Consider the following 15,184-nt stretch of genomic DNA (forward strand, 5'->3'; position numbering starts at 1 on the left):
TTGCCCTGGGGCAGACGACTGCTTCTTACCTCTTCCGGCACATATCGAGTAGGAATACATTGAGCCCAGTCTCTTTTTCTTGCATTCGCTTTAGTATGTCCCGCACACACAAACAGTTGGAGGACTTGTACGGTTTTGGAGCATCAATCGGTACCATGAAACTGTTTCCAAAATTTTCGTACCCGTGGCCCGCGTAGTACAACAATCCTGGAAGACAATGGACATTACTTTCACATACATCTGCATAATCTGCATAGACACAAGTAAGCAATGGAAAACTCCAGATTTGATGGAACAAAGTCCATCATTTGCTCTGAAGGATGAATATTCCATACTCATACTCCACCATATTAGCGAACCACAACAAAGTAATCCAATGGAAATTTGACAATTTCCCCATGTTAGGGTTACCAGATGTTCAAAATGAAATCTGGGGACATTCTATTTGACTACACCAACAAAACCACATTATTATTATTCAGGATTTATATAGCGCCAACAGTTTGTGCAGCGCTTTACAACATGAGGGCAGACATTGCAGCTACATTACAATTTGGTACAAGAGGAATCAGAGGGCCCTGCTCATTAGAGCTTACAATCTAAAAGGGAGGGTCAATTGATACAAAAGGTAATAGCTGTGGGGAGATGAGCTGATGGAGGAAGTAAAACAGTGTTAGTTAGAAGCAGGATAGGCTTCTTTGAAGAGAAGGGTTTTCACATCTTTATTTGTAGTCACACACCCCAAAACCATGCCCCATTTGATAAACTGAAAAAATTGTGATAGAGGGTTCAGGGCTAGGAATTAGGTAACGCACAGAGTTCAGAGGTCAGGATAAAGCAACACACAGAGTTTAGGGGTCAGGACTAAGTAAAGCATAGAGTTTAGGGGTCAGGATTACAATAGATAACGTGCAATGTTCAGGGGTCAGGATTAAGTAAAGCATAGAGTTTAGGGATCAGGATAAGGTAAACCATAGACTTTAGGTGTCAAGATTAAGTAAAGCATTGAGTTTAGGGATCAGAATTAAGTAAGGAGTAATAGAGCTCAGGAGTTCAGTTGGTCAGGATTAAGGATTAAGTAAAGCATAGAGTTTAGGGGTCGGGGTTGAATGAAGCACAGAGTTTAGGTGTTAGGATTAAGTAAAGCACAGAGTTTAGGGGTCAAGATTAAGTATAGAGTTCAGGGGTTAGGATCAGAAAACTCGTAGAGTTCGGGGGGTCAAGATTAGATAATGCACCTAGTTCAGGGGGTCAGGATTAAGTAAAGCACAGAGTTTAGGGGTCAAGATTAAGAATAGAGCTCAGGGGTTAGGATTAGATAACGCACAGTGTTTAGGGGGTCAAGATTAAGTAATGCACAGCATTTAGGGGTCAGGATTAAGTATAAAGTTCAGGGGCTCAGGATTTGATAACACACAGAGTTCAGGGGGTCAGTATTAAGTAAAACATAGAGTTTAGGGGTCAGGATTAGGGATGGGCCAAACACCTCCCCATTCGGTTCGCATCAGAACATGCGAACAGGCAAAAAATTTGTTCGAACACGCAAACACTGTTAAAGTCTATGGGACATGAACATGAAAAATTAAAAGGTGCTAATTTTAAAGGCTCATATGCATGGCATTGTCTTAAAAAGTGCTTGGAGACCTGGGTCCTGCCCCAGGGGACATGTATCAATGCAAAAAAAAAAGTTTTAAAAACTGCAGTTTTTTCGGGAGCAGTGATTTTAATAATTCTTAAAATGAAACAATAAAAGTGTAAAATTCCTTTAAATTTCGTACCTGAGGGGTGTCTATAGTATGCCTGTAAAGTGGCGAATGTTTCCCATGTTTAGAACAGTCTGACAGCAAAATTAAATTTCTTAAGGAAAAAAAGTCATTTAAAACTACTCACGGCTATAATGAATACACATAAAAGTTAATTGATAAAAAAAAGCCTTGGGATTTCCCCACAGGGGAACCCTGGACCAAAATTTAAAAAAAATGCATGGGGTCCCCCCAAATTCCATACCTGGCCCTTCAGGTATGGTATGGATATTAAGGGGAACCCCGCACCAAAATAAAAAAAATGGCAGGGGGTCCCCCCAAAAATCCATACCAGACCCTTATCTGAGCAGACCCTTATCTGAGGCCGCAGGAAAAGAGGGGGGAAAAGAGAGTGCCCCCCCTGAACCATACCAGGTTACATGCCCTCAACATTGGGAGGGTGCTTTGGGGTAGCCCCCCAAAGCACCTTGTCCTCATGTTGATGAGGAGAAGGGCCTCATCCCCACAAGCCTTGCCATGTGGTTGTGGGGGTCTGCGGGCGGGGGGCTTATCGTAATCTGGAAGCCCCCTTTAACAAGGGGACCCCCAAATCCCGCCCCCGTGTGAATTGGTAATGGGGTACAAAAGTACGCCTACCATTTCACAAAAAAAGGGTCAAAAATGTTAAAAAAGACAATAGTTTTTGACAATTCCTTTATTAATATCTTCTTCTTTCCCCGCTTCTTCTTCCATCCTCTTCTGGTCTTCCTTCGGTGTTCTTCTTCTTCCTCCATCTTGTTCTTCCCCCGCTTCTTCCTCTATCTTCCTCTGCTTCTTCCTCCGGTCTTCTCATCCTGCCTCTTCCTCCGGCTTCTTCTTCTCCGCTTCATCCCCCGCCCGCTCTGACTCACAAGGACTTCCCTATGACTTTCCCCGTGGTGTCAGAGGGGGCAGGGTCACCCGTTTACATAAACAGGTGACCCTGCCCCCTCTGACAACAAAGGGAAAGCCATAGGGAAGTTCCTGTGCGTCAGAGGGGGGCGGGGTCACCGGGTGGCCCCCAACCTCCATTATTTTTTCATTATGCCCCCCTTCCCCCCCCTATTTTTGTTTTTGTTTTTATTTGTAAATATAGAGGTAAGTGAGAGCTATACACTTTAGGAATATATAGATAGAATCCCCCAGGATGGAGTCTGAGATATACTTTGATTAAGGGTGGGAGATGACTTCTGCCTTGATGTAATGGGGGGATTATAATTATAATAAGATAGTTGATTTTGTTGTATTTAGAGTGCATGGTCTTGGTTTTGGAGAAAATTTATTTATATGTATATTAGATTAGTATATAGACATGCATAATATGTTATATTAGATGTTGATAAAGTGTATGCCTTTCTTCCTCTTAAAACCAATAAAGTATTAAATGAAAAAGAAGCGGGGAAAGAAGAAGACATTAATAAAGGAATTGTCCTGAAGGGTCTGGTATGGATTTTGAGGGGGGCCCCACGGCATTTTTTTTGTTAATTTTGGTTTGGGGTTCCCCTGTGGGGGAATCCCATGCTGTTTTTATTAAAGCGGGAGTCCACCGGGACTCCGCGTTTTTTTTTTTTTTTAAAAGCCAGCAGCTACAAATACTGCAGCTGCTGACTTTTAAAATAGTGACACTTACCTGTCCAGCGCGCCCGCGATGTCGGCACCCGAAGCCGATCTCTAGGTCGTCTGTCGGGTCCTGCCGCCGCCATCTTGGGTATGGGAATCAGGAAATGGAGCCTTTCGGCTTCATTTCCCGGTTCCCTACTGCGCATGCGCGAATCGCGCTGCGCAGTAAGGACGCTCCCCGCTGCCTCTGGGATCTGTGTGTTTCCCAGCAGGCAGCGGGGCACTTGCGGGAAGGGGCGGGCACTTGCGGAAAGGGGCGTAAGTTACGCCCCTTTCTGCAGAGAGCTATCCCGGAAGTGGGTGCAGTTACCTGGATTATCCAGGTAACTGCACCCCCCTCCCCCCTGAAAGGTGCCGATTGTGGCACCGGAGGGGGGGAGGGTTCCAATGAGCGGAAGGTCCACTTTAGGGTGGACCTCCGCTTTAATGAACTTTTATGTGTATTGCTGGGACTGACCATTCATTATAGCCGTGAGTAGTTTTAAATTACTTTTTATTCCTTTAGAAATGTCATTTTGCTGTCAGACTGTTCTAAACACGGGAAACATGCACCACTTTACAGGCATACTATAGACATCCCCCAGGTAAAACATTTTAAGGAATATTACACTTTTATTGTTTCACTTTAAGCATTATTAAAATCACTGCTCCCGAAAAAACTTCAGTTTTTGAAAACTTTTTTTTGTCCAGGTCCCCAAACACCTTTTATGACAATGACTTGCATATTAACCTTTAAAAGTAGCACTTTTGATTTCTCCCATAGACATTTAAAGGGTGTTCTGTTGCTTTCGAATTTGCCACGAACACCCCAAATTGTTTGCTATTTGGCGAACAGCCAATGTTTGAGTCAAACTTATGTTCGACCCAAACATAAAGCCCATCCCTAGTCAGGATTAAGTAAAGCATAGAGTTTAGGGGTCAGGATTAAGTAACACACAGAGTTCAGGGGTCAGGATTAAGTAAAGTATAGAGTTTAGGGGGTCAGGATTAGATAACGCACAAAATTCAGGGGTCAGGATTAGATAACACACAGAGTTCAGGGCTCAAGATTAAGTAAAGTACAGAGTTCAGGGATCAAGATTAGATAATGCACAGAGTTCAGGGGTCAGAAATAAGTAACATTTATATTTCAGAAGTCATGAGTAACAGTTCAGGTATCAGCACAGCTGTTGTAACTAACAATTTGGGCAATAGAGTTCAGGGGGTCAGGATCAAGTAAAGCATAGAGTTTAGGGGTCAGGATTAAGTAATGCACAGAGTTCAGGGGTCAGGACTAAGTAAAGTATAGAGTTCAGGGACATTGTCTCCAGGAGCCAATGGGTAGTGTATGATTTGCAGTATGCAGGTTCCAACTCACTCTGCAAGTGTGAGTTAGAAATGGCACAGCTGGAACAGTCTGCACCTGCATGGCAGCAGAACTCGCCGTGCATGCACAGAATGCCACATTTGAGTTGCTGCAGCCTCCACATCACAAACTCAAGACTTCGTGGACAAACCGGGGACAGCCTTTTCCCGGAGACAGCCCCTTTGCCATGGGGACTATCCCTGGGCAATGAGGATGAATGGAAACCTTACACTAGATGCAGAATGTGCTGCAGCCCCTCTATGCAATGAGAGAGCTCAAGCTCTGGTCAACCTGGGAAGTCCATGGGAGATCTTGCTTTTAATGTTGCAAATAGTTTTCATTGTAAAATGATTGGCCCAATAAAAAAAGCAATATACTTCCTTAGGCCTCATTTACACTGTCAATCCTGCATTTATATATGTGCCAAGAGGAAATTTCTAAATGCATATTAATTTGAATAATAATTTTTCAATGTTGCCATGCACACTGAGCACTTGTATTTTGGGGATCATCCCTAAGCCCTGCTCTGGGTGAAACATATTGTGGTGAAGCATGGCTTTGGCTGGATGTGAGTAGTGCGCCGTGGCTTGTTATTTGGATGGTGGATTACAGTGGAGCTGCATAAGAGTGGACTCCAGGGCCTTGGCATTCATCTGATTGCAGGGAATTGAGGAGGATACAGGCTAGTCTGTGTGCAGTGAAAGGGGTTGGGTTCATCTAACAATGGCTTTCATTCAGTGCATTTAGAGCTCCTAGCTCTGGAGTGACAAATACAATACACCTGTGATTTGCATGTCACGTGTACATCTTGAAAAGAAAAGTTCTTGATTAACCCATGGTCCAGTCCAGTCCCAGATTGGGCAACCTTTTATAACCAAAGACAATTTCAAGCAAGTTGTGTGCAGGTCTCCTTGACTCCTGACTATTTGCATAGATGGTAAACAAAGCCTTCACTAACCTGGTGCCAGATTACAGACTGTCAAAGCCAACTAAAAACAGACAGCGGAACTCTTTTGTAAAAGAGGGAAGCAGAGATCTTATCGGTCTATAATATCTTGAAAAACAAAACCACAGGAAGTAAGGGTGGGTACAATTTCAGAACCAAGCACGATAACCTAAAATTATCACAAAGCGCACTGCTGAGAAATTGAGACTACAGAAAGAAGCATGTAAGTGAGATGTATACACAGGCACGTGGCTGTATTTATCATATGGTGCCCTTGAACCTCTTATTGTGTACGGAGAGAACTATGGGGGCTGTCCAAGAAAGAGAAGCCCGGAGCAAAAGGAAATGAAATGACATAAGTGAAGGGCGAGCATGGCAGAGTTAAGCAGGGCACAGGTTGAATAGAGTTTATGTAAAAGATTAGGAGATTGGTGGTTTAGGCAGGGGGAGGAGCTAGCTGCATGAAGCAGCATGTTTGTCCCTCCCCAGCTCAGTGGTAGCATTGGGAGCGAGCTTCCCACCCTCCCTCCCTTGAAGAAGGTTTGTATATACATTGTTTGCTTGCTAACACACGATACGTTTTTCACAGTACAGTTGATGCAGGACGTTGTGGCAGTGATGTGTTGGTCTTTGTGGGTGAAGAAAGTAACCTCGGATACGGAAGAGTTGGGGACCCATCGGTGGTATGGGTCCTGTTGGTGGTATTCCAGCTAATGTTGGTTTAGCTGGAATTTGGTTAATGGGTGCACTGCAGTCAGTGTTTGGTTGTCTCCGAGCTAGCATGTCAGCTGGAGGCCTATTTAAGTTTAAGGTACCGCAGTGCCGGATTGGATCATCTGACAAGCTTGAGGTTTTCCTGCAAAGACCAACGCAAGTATGTAACTGATGGATGGTTGTTTAACGGTTGTTGTATAAAGTTAGATAAATTTACTTGAGTGTTAATATAAAATGGCTGCTACAGCCAATATTTACTCCAGCTTGGTGTGGTCTCCATCAGTGGCGGCTGGTGAAGTTTTTGGATGGGGGGGCGCCAGACCCCGCCCATCATGACCCCGCCCACCATTTTGGCCCCTCCCACTTCTCATAAAACACGCCCCTTATGTAATCGGAAAAAAAATTGACGTGGGTTCCCCCTCCCAGAGCATACCAGGCCCTTAGGTCTGGTATGGATTCCAAGGGGAACCCCCCTACGCCGAAAAAACGGCGTGGGGGTCCCCCCCAGATCCACACCAGACCCTTATCCGAGCACGCTACCCGGCCGGCCAGGAAAGGGGGTGGGGACGAGCGGGTGGCCCCCCCCTCCTGAGCCGTACCAGGCCGCGTGCCCTCAACATGGGGGGGTGCCTTGGGGGAGGGGGGGCGTGCGGCCCCCCACCCCAAAGCACCTTGTCCCCATGTTGATGAGGACAAGGGCCTCTTCCCGACAACCCCAGGGTTGTCGGGGTCTGCGGGCGGGGGGCTTATCGGAATCCGGGAGCCCCCTTTAATAAGGGGGCCCCGGATACCGGCCCCCCACCCTATGTGAATGAGTATGGGGTACAATGTACCCCTACCCATTCACCTGTGAAAAAAAGTACAAAAAAAAAACACAACACAGGGTTAAAATATTTTATTGCACAGCTCCGGGGGTCTTCCGTCTTCGGGGGTCTTCTCGCCGGACTCCTCCGCTATCTTCTTGTAGCTCTTTTGCTAGCGGAGGAGTCCAGCTTTCTTCCTCGCCGCCGGCCTCTTCTCCCAACTTCGGGGGTCTTGTCCCCCTCTTCGGTTCTTCTGCCGGGCCACCGCGCCTTCTTATAGCTCTTTTAGAGGCAGTGGCCCGGTCTTCTGCTGCCGCCGCCGCCCGTTCTTCTTCTTCTTCTTCTTCTTCTCCTTCTTCTTCTCCAGGAGATGTTGCCTCGACGATCTCCCTGGCCGGAATGCCAGGGACGCGCTGCGCTGCTACTTATATAGGGACAATGGGGCGGTGTCACATGGGTTGATGTCACATGGGTTGGTCACATGGGTTGATGTCACAGTCGCCATGTGACATCAACCCATGTGATCAACCCATGTGACATCAACCCATGTGACACCGCCCCATTGTCCCTATATAAGTAGCAGCGCAGCGCGTCCCTGGCATTCCGGCCAGGGAGATCGTCGAGGCAACATCTCCTGGAGAAGAAGAAGGAGAAGAAGAAGAAGAAGAGCGGGCGGCGGCGGCGGCAGCAGAAGACCGGGCCACCGCCTCTAAAAGAGCTATAAGAAGGCGCGGTGGCCCGGCAGAAGAACCGAAGAGGGGGACAAGACCCCCGAAGTCGGGAGAAGAGGCCGGCGGCGAGGAAGAAAGCCGGACTCCTCCGCTAGCAAAAGAGCTACAAGAAGATAGCGGAGGAGTCCGGCGAGAAGACCCCCGAAGACGGAAGACCCCCGAAGCTGTGCAATAAAATATTTTAACCCTGTGTTGTGTTTTTTTTTTGTACTTTTTTTCACAGGTGAATGGGTAGGGGTACATTGTACCCCATACTCATTCACATAGGGTGGGGGGCCGGTATCCGGGGCCCCCTTATTAAAGGGGGCTCCCGGATTCCGATAAGCCCCCCGCCCGCAGACCCCGACAACCAACGGCCAGGGTTGTCGGGAAGAGGCCCTTGTCCTCATCAACATGGGGACAAGGTGCTTTGGGGTGGGGGGCCGCACGCCCCCCTCCCCCAAGGCACCCCCCCATGTTGAGGGCACGCGGCCTGGTACGGCTCAGGAGGGGGGGGCGCCCGCTCGTCCCCACCCCCTTTCCTGGCCGGCCGGGTAGCGTGCTCGGATAAGGGTCTGGTGTGGATCTGGGGGGGACCCCCACGCCGTTTTTTCGGCGTAGGGGGTTCCCCTTGGAATCCATACCAGACCTAAGGGCCTGGTATGCTCTCGGAGGGGGAACCCACGTCAAATTTTTTTTCAGAAATTTGGCGTGGAGTTCCCCCTTCAGAGCTCATTCTCTGATTGGCCACGGCAAAAGTCGCCTGGCCTGGGGAAACCTTTCTGGCTGTGAAAGCTTTTTGCATTCATTCAGCTAAATGCACGAACATTCTCCACAAAGTCGAGGCTAGAAAGCCTTTATGCGGTGACTCACCTCTCACTGTCTGGCAGCTCCGCTCGGGCTAAGGAACGGAGCTGCCTACGTCACTTCCGGGTTTTGTGAAGCAGCCGAAAGCCGGAAGTGACTGCCTGTCTAAGAATGACAATGCTCCCGCCCGTAGAATCACAGTGATTTTACGGGCGGAAGCTAGTCGGCGTTCTGCAGTGCGCCGCAAGGCGGGTTTTTAACCCGCAAATGAAGCGCCATGGATGCGATCTTGTGATTGCATCGACGTGGCGCTTCTCATAGTGCACTGTGACCGGCGCCACAGTACACTATGTTAAATTGTTAAATGACATTTTTTTTTTTTTTTTTTTTAAATGTCTTTAAGGGCCCGTTTTTTTTGTTTTTTTGTTTTTTTTTAACTTTTTTATTTTATTTATTTTTTTTAACTTTTTTTTTTTTTTTTTACACCTAGGGAGAGGGGGGGGCGGCGCCCGGGCGCCCCCTATGGGCGGGCCGCCACTGGCTCTCCATTCATGGGTAAGGTCAAGGTAAAGAAGAGCTGGGTATTGGTTAGGCAGAGTTAGTTTATTATGTAGTATCTGTTATACACTGTCAAGGACCTTTTGCCTGGTGGGGGGGGGGGGGACTTAACCAACTAGCCCTTTGATGGTGCAAAGTGTACCGTGGTGACATGTTGATGGGTGGGCATGGTAAAAGTTTGGTGTTCCTAAAGAACTTGGTTTATTTGGACACATTCCCAAATATCTACTTCTTTTGTGGTTCTTGTCATTGGGTCACAATGGCTCTCAGAGGTGCTAAGGACTGGGCTGGAAGACTCCCTTCTGCCAGATGCTGTGATTTCAGGTCCGATCAAGGAGCAGGTAGCTATATTATGTCCAGTAGGTCTCACTGACTGAAAGTCCTGCACTGATTGATGTCTAAATAGGGAAGTCTCGCCACTCGGCCCAGCATATCTTATTAGCACTGGCCTAGGGAGTGAATACTTCCTGCCTGCCTATCCTGGCCTTCCTTGGGTGTCATTGCTGTTCTTATGAATATGGAAACTGAGGTTGCTGCTGGCTTCAGTTCTTTATAAATCACTGACCTGGAACAAGCATGCAGCCAGTAACTTCAAAATAGGGAAAGAAATTCTTTACATACAGTGCCTTGAAAAAGTATTCATACCCCTTGAAATTTTCCACATTTTGTCATGTTACAACCAAAAACGTAAATGTGTATTATACGTTTTTTTTTGTGATAGACCAACACAAAGTGGCACATAATTGTGAAGTGGAAGGAAAATGATAAATGGTTTTCAAATTTTTTACAAATAAAAATTGAAAAGTGTGAAAAGTGTGGCATGCATTTGTATTCAGCCCTTCTGAGTCAATACTTTGTAGAACCACCTTTTGCTACAATTACAGCTGCAAGTCTTTTTCAGGCTATCTCTACCAGCTTTGAGCATCTAGAGAGTGAAGTTTTTGCCCAGATTGGATGGAGAGTGTCTGTAAACAACAATTTTCAAATCTTGCCTCAGATTCTCAATTGGATTTAGGTCTGGAATTTGACTGGGCCATTCTAACACAGAAATATGCTTAGGAGTTTCAATTTGTATGCAATCAGGCAGGCCCTTGCACTACATGGGTTTGGTAAATCTGAAGACAAAAATCCTCAGAAAATTTGATCAGTGTGTATGGGGCTTAACAGGTTTACTTTAAGATTGCCCTGTATTTGGCTCCATCTATCTTCCCATATACTCTGACCAGCTTCCCTGTCCCTGCTGAAGAAAAGCATCCCCACAAAATTATGCTGCCACCACAGGGTGTTCAGGGTGATGTGCAGTGTTAGCTTTCCACCACACACAGCGTTTTGCTTTTAGGCCAAAAAGTTAACATTTGGCCTCATCTGACCAGAGCATCTTCTTCCACATGTTTGCTGTGTCCCCCACATGGCTTCTTGCAAACTGCAAACAGGACTTCTTATGACTTTATTTCAACAATGGCTTTCTTGTTGGCACTCTTCTATAAAGGCCAGATTTGTGGAGTGCACGACTAATAGTTGTCCTGTGGACAGATTCTCCCAACTGAGCTGTGGATCTTTGCAGCTCCTCCAGAGTTACCATGGGCCTCTTGGCTGCTTTTCTGATTAATGCTCTCCTGGCCCTCCAGCCTGTCAGTTTAGGTAGATGGCCATGTCTTGGTAAGTTTGCAGTTATGTCATACTCTTTAAATTTTTGGATGACGGATTGAACAGTGCTCTGTGAGCTGTTCAAAGATTGGGAAATTTTTATAACCTAACCCTGCTTTAAACTTCTCCACAACTTTATCCTTGACCTGTCTGGTGTGTTCCTTGGCCTTCATGATGCCGTTTGTTCACTAACATCCTCTGAGGGCTCCACAGAACAGCTGTATTTATGCTGAGATTAAATTGCACACAGATGGACACTATTTACTAATTAGGTGACTTTTGTTTAGAATGCAAATATGTTACAATAATTATATATACACCATAATGTAATTTCTCTATAGCACACTTATTCCACGTACACACAATCGGAATTCTCGTTGGAAAAAGCTCTGATGGTTTTCCCGTCAGAATTCCGACGGAATTTCGCTCAAACTGTCTTGCCTACACACGGTCACACCAAATTCCGACGGTCAATAACACTGCGACATACAACACGTTCAACGGCACTATAAAAAGGGAAGTTTAATGCTTCCGAGCATGCGTCAAATTGTTTTCGAGCATGCGTCGGAATTTTGCATGTCAGAATTGCATACACACGATCGAAAAATCACATAGAACGGTTTTCCGTCTGAAAAATTAAGAACAGGCTCTCAATCTAAAGACCGTCGGAAATGCCTAAAGAAAAAGACCGATGGGCATACACACGGTTGGAAAATCCGACGAAGAGCTCCCATCGGACTGCTTCCATCGTAAATTCCGGCCGTGTGTACACGGCATTATTCGCAAAGGGATGTCAAGATCACAACACTCACCCCCAGAGCCCAAACGAATCTCAGACACGGTCAATTTGTGGCTTAATTGTCAGATGTGGGGACACACAAATCTGCTGTGGGCATATTGAAGGTGACACACAGTGGTATATTGAATGTTGTCATGTTCATTCAATGAGCCGTGGTTGTATAGTACTTACATATAAATTGTAAGGCTGCATCAATCTCTTGCATATGGGGTGTTATATCACCCCATGAGCCAACGTGCCTATAAGATTAAAACAAAGTTGGGGTGTGACCTATTCATACAGATATAATTGTATTTACCTAGTACCCCCCCTAAAGGAGTAGAAACTATTTAGGTGATGTACCTCAATTCTGGGTTGCACCAATATGCGGATAAGACAGCTGGTAAGGTAGATACAGCAGTCCCACAAATGGGTTCAAAGAAATAAGTCTGTCTTGAGTGGATACACAGTCCATTTGAGGGTGCTGGAAAACATAATTAGCCCAGGTATTTATAATGGGGTCCAAGGTTTCTCCCCCCCCCCCTATAGATACCTGGGCTTATTATGTTTTCCAGCACCCTCAAACGGACTGTGTATCCACTCAAGACAGACTTATTTCTTTGAACTCATTTGTGGGACTGCTGCATCTAATTGGTGCAACCCAGAATTGAAGTATATCACAAAAATTGTTTTTACCCCTTTAGGGGGGTACTAGGAAAATACAATTATATCTTTATGAATAGGTTTTGATCTTATAAGCACAATGGCTCATGGGACGATATAACATCCCATATGCAAGAGATAGATGTAGCCTCACACTTTATATTTAAGTACTATTCAAACAATGGCTCATTGAATGGCAATGACAACATTCAATATATCACGATGTGTCGCCTTCAATATCCCCACAGCAGATTTGTGTGTCCCCACATCTGACAATTAAGCCACAACTTGGCCGTGTCTGGGCTTCCTTCGGGCTCTGGGGTTGAGCGTTGTGATCTTGTGAGTAATAGAGAAATTATATTATAGTGTACAGTAGCTCTTAAAAGTACACCCCTCCACATTTTTGTAAATATTTTATTCTATCTTTTCATGTGACAACACGGAAGAAATGACACTTTGCTACAATGTAAAGTAGTGAGTGTACAGCTTGTATAACAGTGTAAATTTGCTGTCCCCTCAAAATAACTCAACAAACAGCCATTAATGTCTAAACCACTGGCAACAAAAGTGAATACACCCCTAAGTGAAAATGTCCAAATTGGGTCCAGTTAGCCATTTTCCCTCCCCGATGTCATGTGACTCATTGGTGTTACAAGGTCTCAGGTGTGAATGGGTAGCAGGTGTGTTAAATTTGGTGTTATCGCTCTCACTCTCTCATACTGGTCACTAGAAGATCAACACCTCATGGGAAGAAACTCCCTGAACTCTCTCTCTTGCTCATTAGTTCCTCCTATCAGTGCCCATTACTGCCTCTTATCAGTGCTCATTAGTGCCTCCTATCAGTGTCCATTAGTGCCTCCTGTCAGTATTAGTGCCTCCTATCAGTGCCCATTAGTGCCTCCTATCAGTGCCCATTAATGCCTCCTATCAGTGCCCATTAGTGCCTCCCATCAGTGCCCATTACTGCCTCCTATCAGAGATGCCGTTTGCCTTTCAGAATGGCTCTGAGCTGAGAGCGTCTCTCTCATGGAACAGCTCAGAGCCCGAGACCCAGCATTGATAGCTCTCTCTCCCCTCCTTCATCTCTCACATGGGATGATGCGAGAGGAGACACAGCCAATCTGCTCCTTCTCCCACTTCCCTGTCCTGTGTGTGCTCTGAGGGAAGTCAAGTGTGAAGCTAATAAGCTCACACTTCCCACGGTACACACACAGGAGAAGGGAGGGGGAGAAGAAGCAGACTGGCTGTGTCTCCTCTCTCATCATCCCGTGTGAGAGATGAAGGAGGGGAGAGAGAGCTATCAATGCTGGGTCTGACATCACTGGTTGCTAGACTCTACGGGGCTCTAGCAACCAGTGGCCGGGAGTAGAGTCAGGAGGTGGAGGTTCAGGTGGAGCCAAAGCCAGTGATACTGCGGCTTAATCCATAAATATCCCCTGCATGCCCAGTGTCCATTTCTTTGAATTGGGGGGGCACAGCATAATGTTGGGGGGGGGCATGGTCCCCTCTGTTCTCCCCTAGTGACGCCACTGCAGAGCAAGGTATAAGGATATTTTCATGAATTTGGCCTTTCCTTAATTCTATATAGCCTTATTTATGATTAAAGAAGTCTTACCATAAACTCCTTTGTCCAGTAAAAGCAAGAATTCATCCACTGTATTCTTCATTTCAACTTCAGTAAGGTCAAGAAGAGATACAACCTTGAAGTCAAGTTGTCGCAGTAAGTTTGTAAGTTCGTAAACATCGACCATCGGAGCTTTCAGTTGCGAATGGTTTTTGTAGGACATGTTCCCGATTAATAAGGCGACTTTGTCTGTAGCTGTAAAGAGACACATTCAAACCTTTATATTCTTCTCAATGGACTAAAATGTCTTAAGCATTCTAAATTGCCTTATAATGACCAATCAGATCCAACAAACGTCATTGCAAAATCATTTTTTTAGTTTTGGATAGATTTTTGTTCATTTATTTATGTGTCTGTGTACCATTGGGGGAACTTTCCTTTACAACGCAGGACATTTCTCAAAAGTTAAAGCAAATTTTGGGAGGTTTCCCCTCTATTTATGTTTTGGTAGCCAATGTAAGATTGACAGTGATCACCCAAACAGAGTGTGAATCTCCCCACATACAGCAATAAAAACCCTTATGCCGCGTACACACGATCTGAGTTTTTGTTGGAAAAATCTTTGTTTTTCCGACGGAATTCCGCTCAAGCTTGGCTTGCATACACACGGTCACACAAGTTCTCTTTCGACCGTCAAGAACGCTGTGACGTACAACACTACAACGAGCCGAGAAGGGGCCATCCCCAACCTGTTCCCACAAAGTTGGGAGCATGAAATTGTCCAAAATGTCTTGGTATGCTGACGCCTTAAGAGTTCCCTTCACTGGAACTAAGGGACCAAGCCCAACCTCAGAAAAACAACCCCACACCATAATGCCCCCTCCACCAAATGAATTGGACCAGTACACAAAGCAAGGTACATAAAGACATGGATGAGCGAGTTTGGAGTCCTGGCCTCAACCCGATAAAACACCTGTGGGATGAATTGGAGTGGAGACTGTGAGCCAGGCCTTCTTGTGCAACATCAGTGCCTGACCTCATAAGTGCCCTTCTGGAAGAATGATCAAACATTCCCATAGACACACTCCTAAACCTTGTGGACAGCCTTCCCAGAAGAGTTGAAACTGTTATAGCTGCAAAGGGTGGACTAACTCAATATTGAACCCTACAGACTAAAGCCTCGTACACACGATCGGATTTTTGTCTGGGAATTGTGTGATGACAGACTATTTGCCTAAAATCCGACCA

The 15,184-nt window shown here is 45.8% G+C and overlaps 1 protein-coding gene across 3 annotated transcripts in view; it reads right to left on the reverse strand.

Annotated features, from left to right (window-relative positions):
• The window catches only part of MALT1 (MALT1 paracaspase), a 183,101-nt gene that overhangs the window by 25,137 nt on the left and 142,780 nt on the right, over positions 1–15,184 (reverse strand). For all 3 annotated transcript variants that reach the window (XM_077462918.1, XM_077462919.1, XM_077462917.1), the window contains 2 exons: positions 13,988–14,191; positions 30–207 (listed from right to left, as the gene is read on the reverse strand). In XM_077462918.1, coding sequence (XP_077319044.1) covers positions 30–207; positions 13,988–14,191 — 382 coding nt within the window. The remainder of the gene's footprint in view (positions 1–29; positions 208–13,987; positions 14,192–15,184) is intronic.

Source organism: Lithobates pipiens, unplaced genomic scaffold, assembly GCF_037356315.1.
Source record: "Lithobates pipiens isolate NorthernLeopardFrog02 unplaced genomic scaffold, aLitPip1_a1.2 Scaffold_3, whole genome shotgun sequence".
NCBI lineage: Eukaryota > Metazoa > Chordata > Amphibia > Anura > Ranidae > Lithobates > Lithobates pipiens.